We start from the raw sequence: 5,561 nt of genomic DNA on the forward strand, positions 1-5,561 counted from the left end.
GCCAGTGGAGGAAGAAATGGGGAAGTTTGAGATGCTCCTGCAGTGGCTTTTAAGTGCTATATAACAACAGACTCTAATCCCAAGTGAGACAAAAGCCTCTGCCATAAACATGGTTAGCAACGAATTTCTGGAAACATTTTCTGAGGATGCAGTGAGGGAGAAGGAGTATTGTGCATACTGCTTTACCTTAAAACCACAACCTGGTTCATTTTCCTTTCACAGGCCGTGTGCAGTGCTGCCCACCCCCCGGCCCCCCGCATGGTTTGCATGGTATTTGTAAGTAATTTCAGCCGTAAGAAGAGGAGTCCCTAGTATTCACAGAGTCAGGTGCCATTTCGAAAACTGCTCCTCCCTACCTAGAGCTCCCAATATTTCCGGATGTAACTTAGAAGTGCACTTCAAAATGGAATCGTGCTCTTTCTGTCTTACTTCACTCTGTATGACAGACTCTAGGTCCATCTAGTCTCTACAAATGACCCAATTTTGTTCCTTTTTATGGCTGAGTAAGGTTCCATTATATATAATGTACCACATCTTCTTTACCATTCCTCTGTCAATGGTTGCTTCCATGTCCTAGCTATTGTAAATAGTGCTGCAATGAACATTGGGGTGCATGTGTCTTTTTGAATTATGGTTTTATCAGGGTATATGCCCAGTAGTGGGATTGCTGGGTCACATGGTAGCTCTACTTTTAGATTTTTAAGAAAACTCTGGATATATGTATACACATAGCTGATTCACATCGTTGTACAGCAGAAACTAAGACACCATTGTAAAGCAACTATACCCCAAGGAGAAAAAAAAAATGGTATTGTGCTCCCAAGACTCCATTCAAAATATAGAGTTTGATTTTTAAATTCAATCTTCAGATTTTTAGGCATAATGGAATTGCAGTCTCTGGCCTTCAAAACCAGCCTCCTTAGCAATTCACAATTTAGGAAAGTAATGAACAGGAAAGTGAAAAAACTTCCTCCTCGTCAGGCAGGATGTAAGTAGCATAGCTTGAACTTGACTTATTTTCCTAAGAGGCAGGCGATGTACTCTATAAACTCCCGATAAATTCACCGCCAACCCGCAAATATTCCGGTTATTTGATTTGGGTGCTAACCAAACTTACAGCATTTTTTAAAATATGCATGTTACAGTGAGAAAACTTTTTTTTTTTTTAATCACTTAAGGGTGCGTTACTTCCCACCCAAGTCTAGGAGAATGCCAGCGAGGAGACAAAGAGGGCCGGGGTGGGGCGTAGGACTTCCACTGGCCTGAAAGCTGAAATCACAGGAATCGCACCGCTGCAGTGGGCGAGGCCCTGGGGCGAGGGACACCGCACCCTGGCTTGGTGATGTCTGCAACGGACAAAGGCAGCTTCGCAGTAAAGGGATGCCAGTCCCCCTAGGTACCACCCAGGCCCTTAGTTATCACGCTCCGGTCCCCAAGAACAGGTCTGCGCGGCTGCTGCAAAAGTCCATGATGACAGAACAGACATAAAGGGCTGGGGGGATGCATTATGAAGGAAGTGTTGCACGGTGGGCTTTGCGAGTTTTATTTTTCCGCCCTCGCTGCGGTTAGGTGCGTGGGTGGACGCGGGGTGTGGGCCCCCAACGCCGGGCAGGCCCCGGATGCCGTTCCGGAGACGCGGCGCGAAGGAGTTAAGCGCGCCGGCGGTGACGTCACCTCATTTACAAAGGAGCGCGCATATAGCGGCGCCCTCCGCGCCCCGCCCGGCACTCGGCGGCGACCACTGAGCAGGCCTTACTTTGCTGCCTCGCAACTCGCTCCGGTGAGCCCCGGGGCCCCTGCCTCCTGCCCTTTGCTCCCCTTCCCGCCCCGCGCCCGCATCCCTGAAGCCGAGCGCGAGTGGTCCTCCCGGGAAAGGCTGCTCCTGGGGAGCTTGGGGGTGCTAGGCCCTTCCAGATGCTGGGTAACGGGGTCGGGAACTCGGTGATTTTTTTTGTTTTTTAAATACTTAAAAATTTCGCGTTTTGCTATGGCAGCTTCGAAGGGAACATTTTTTTTCTTTCCTCCCCCCCCTCCAAAAAAAAAAGCATTCTGCATCGCCTCAGGTGGTGATGAATCAGGAACAGAAAGATCCTTTGTTCCAGCTCACACCTACCCAAGCCCGGAGCTCCACAATGACATTTTTTTCTCTCGCCTCCGATGGCTTCGTGGGCTGTTATCTGTTCAGGTTTAAGGCGGTTGGGCTATATTATGAAATGTTTAAAACGCCCTTCTTGCAGGGGGATGTGTGCAGAGCTGCGGAATTGCTCCTAAATGCAGATCAGGGTTGATCTAGAGGGTGTGGGGGGCAGCTTTGTGTGCGGCTGGCTGCATTGTTGAGCGAAAGGAAGGAAGCGGGTAGGGCGGTGGTCGGTGGCGCCCGGCAGCAGCTGCCGCCTTTGTGAGCAGAGAAGAAAGCAGGACGGCTCGCATCTTTGGGGGAGAGGCCACGTATAGAAAACGGAAACATCTTGTGCAGCCTTGGCTTCATTTTAAGAAATCTAACACGATTTTCTTCCCCTTAAACTTGAAATGGTTTCACTTTTCTCTAATGTTGAAACGCTGCAAGTAACTAACCCACAGTGGTTAATTTCACTGTTCCGAAAGATTCGGCCTCCTAGTGTGGGCGATCGTCCCAATTTGACCCCCCGCGTTTTGAAATGCTAAAGGCGGGGAGAGGGGCTCTCTTTTTCTCCTGTAGAAAGAGGATGATCTTTAGCCCCGAATGAAAGCGGAAGGGGGCAAAGTGGGTTTTCCGGCAGGAGACAGGAGGGCAGAGGCGCGTTTCTGAGTCGGGAGAGACGAGGGTAGGTGGCCCGCCCTCAATCTCCCTCTTGGCTTTGTACCTGCAGCTTCCTCTGCAGCCATGTCTGACAAACCCGATATGGCTGAGATTGAGAAATTCGATAAGTCGAAACTGAAGAAAACAGAAACGAGAGAGAAAAATCCACTGCCTTCACAAGAAAGTAAGCCTCCCTCCCAAACCCCTTCTTTAGAAAAGGCCGAGCGGGAGTGGCGGGGTGGGTAGGAGAGGATGGGAGGGGCTGGGAGAAGAATTGGGTGGGTGCAGGGAGTGCGGGGGAGGAGCTGACAGTTTTTTTGATTCATGCGGCATGGAAAGGTTAATTGAAAATTGCCTTGCAGCCAACAAACACAGGGCTTTAATAATTTAACAGTTGAATGTTTAATATACCATATTAATATGCAAGTACCTTTATCCTTTTCTCTGTTCGAATGTTGTATTTCACATGAATATTTCATGATGGAATGCCTATTTGTGCTTGTAGAAATTTGTCTGATGAGGAGAGATGTCTTTAAACGAAAGTACTGAAATCCTAGGCTCGGCTATACTGAATTCGCATCTCCAGTCCCCTCCATCTTTTTTCTTTTTGTCTTTTTCTTTTCCGGTCGCAGCGATTGAACAGGAGAAGCAAGCAGGCGAGTCGTAATGAGGCGTGCGCCGCCAGTATGCACTGTACATTCCACGAGCATTGCCTTCTTATTTTACTTCTTTTAGCTGTTTAACTTTGTAAGATGCAGAGGTTGGATCAAGTTTAAATGACTGTGCTGCCCCTTTTCACATCAAAGAATGGAGAACTACTGACAACGAAGGCCGCGCCTGCCTCCCATCCGCCTGTCTGGCTGGCAGGGAAGGAAAAAACTTGCATGTTGGTGAAGGAGGAGGCTGGGTGGGACGACAGTGAAATCTAGAGTAAAGAGCAAGCTGGTCCAAGGTGTCCTGCGGGCTGTAAAATGCAGTTTAATCAGAGTGCCATTTTTTTTGTTGTTGTTGTTCAAATGATTTTAATTATTGGAATGCACAATTTTTTAATATGCAAATAAAGTTTTAAAACCTACCTCGTGTGACTGGTGTCTGGAAGGCTTATTCCCAGATTAAATCTGTGCAAAGGGGCCTGCCTCTTGGCCTCAGTGGGGAGAAATAAATGACAGACATCTGGTGATCTAGGTAAATTATGTTACACCATAGAAAAGGGTTTCACCTGGGTATGTGAAATCCCTTGTCTATACCCGCTAGTTGGGACATCATTTTCTTAGGCAGAATTCGTGTGAGCTGTATTCAAGACTTCCTAAAAATGTATTTACAATCTTGGTTTTGATAAGGTAACACTTTCTTTATATAACAAACAAAATGAAGATGGGAATATATATAGCAAAGTATTTCTGGTATCAAATTGAACTTGGTTATTTAACCAGTTACTGGCTTTGATACAAATAGAATTCAAGCAGTCTTACCAGATAAAAAAATGGGTGGAAACTGCATTTTTAACAGAGCCTTAAAAAGGAAGTTAGTATTTGTGATTCCTCATTGTGTAACAGCTCACTTTCTATTAGAATTCAACATTTAAATTTTTTTTATACAATGAAAAATACATATACCATTAATGAATGTGATTTTAGGATCATTAAGTACTGTTAATTTGAATAAATTAAAATATTTGGATTTTTAAACAGTAAGTGTGGTACCAGTGACATTGTGCTAAGTTTAATTCAACATGAATTAATTGGCTCATTTCCAGGTTTTTATTGTCTGATAATCCTCAATTTGAAATGCTTTCAATGATAGGAAAAGGAAAACCTTTGTGTTTAGTCATTTTAATGTGCAGGAAAAGAAGGTAGTAAATTACCTTTTTTTTTCTAATAGTCTTAACACTATTAATGCTTAATGGATTCCTAGGTTCTCGAACAAAAACAACTGAATTTTTAAATGAAAGTTTATGCAAAATTTCAAATTTACAATGTAAATATCCAAGAAGGTAAACTTTGCACCCAAGAATTGACATATGAAAACATGTTTCTTGGGCTTCCCTGGTGGCACAGTGGTTAAGAATCTGCCTGCCAATGCAGGGGACACAGGTTCAAGTAGTGGTCCTGGAAGATCCCACATGCCGTGGAGCAACGAAGCCTGTACACCACAGCTACTGAGCCTGTGCTCTAGAACCCGCGAGCCACAACTACTGAGCACATGTGCCACAACTACTGAAGCCCGTGCACCTAGAGCCCGTGCTCCGCAACGAGAAGCCACTGTAATGAGAAGCCCATGCACCGCAACTAGAGAAAGCCCGCACGCAGCAACGAAGACCCAACACAGCCAAAAATAAAATAAAATAATTAAATGAATTTTTAGAATAATAATATCTTACTTGAAGTTGGGGTGGGAATGGGGGTGGGAATGAGGGTGGGGGAATAAGGCGAGTGCAAATTGTTGATTATTAAACTGGTTGATTTCATTTCCTTTGCTAAACACATTTTGAGAAATGCACAGGAAACCATTTAAACTGGTGTAGGTAATCAACCAGACCATCAGCTAGAAGCCTTTATCTGTGTTGCAAGGGAAGGGATGGTGGCTGCAAAACCTGAAGTGCCACATCCTGCTTGATGAGAAAAGACAAGGACAGTGAGCACACAGAGGTCTGGGAGCCTTCTCAAGCTGGAGCCTGGCCCTCCAGCCCTGCATTTTCTCTTCCTGCCTCTAAGAAAGGGTGTGGCAAAATGAAAATGTGCAAGGCACAAAGATAAACCAAACCCAGGTAGGTTTTTTCTGT

At 45.3% G+C, this 5,561-nt stretch overlaps 1 protein-coding gene across 1 annotated transcript; it reads left to right on the forward strand.

The window, feature by feature from the left end:
- Nucleotides 1–1,688: 1,688 nt before the first annotated feature.
- Nucleotides 1,689–3,854, forward strand: LOC133082990 (thymosin beta-4). Its single transcript, XM_061179655.1, has 3 exons — nt 1,689–1,780; nt 2,850–2,963; nt 3,412–3,854. Exons 2-3 carry the CDS (start codon nt 2,864–2,866, stop codon nt 3,444–3,446), a joined length of 135 nt encoding a protein of 44 aa, XP_061035638.1. The 5' UTR covers nt 1,689–1,780; nt 2,850–2,863; the 3' UTR covers nt 3,447–3,854.
- Nucleotides 3,855–5,561: the final 1,707 nt, after the last annotated feature.

Source organism: Eubalaena glacialis, unplaced genomic scaffold, assembly GCF_028564815.1.
Source record: "Eubalaena glacialis isolate mEubGla1 unplaced genomic scaffold, mEubGla1.1.hap2.+ XY H_3, whole genome shotgun sequence".
NCBI lineage: Eukaryota > Metazoa > Chordata > Mammalia > Artiodactyla > Balaenidae > Eubalaena > Eubalaena glacialis.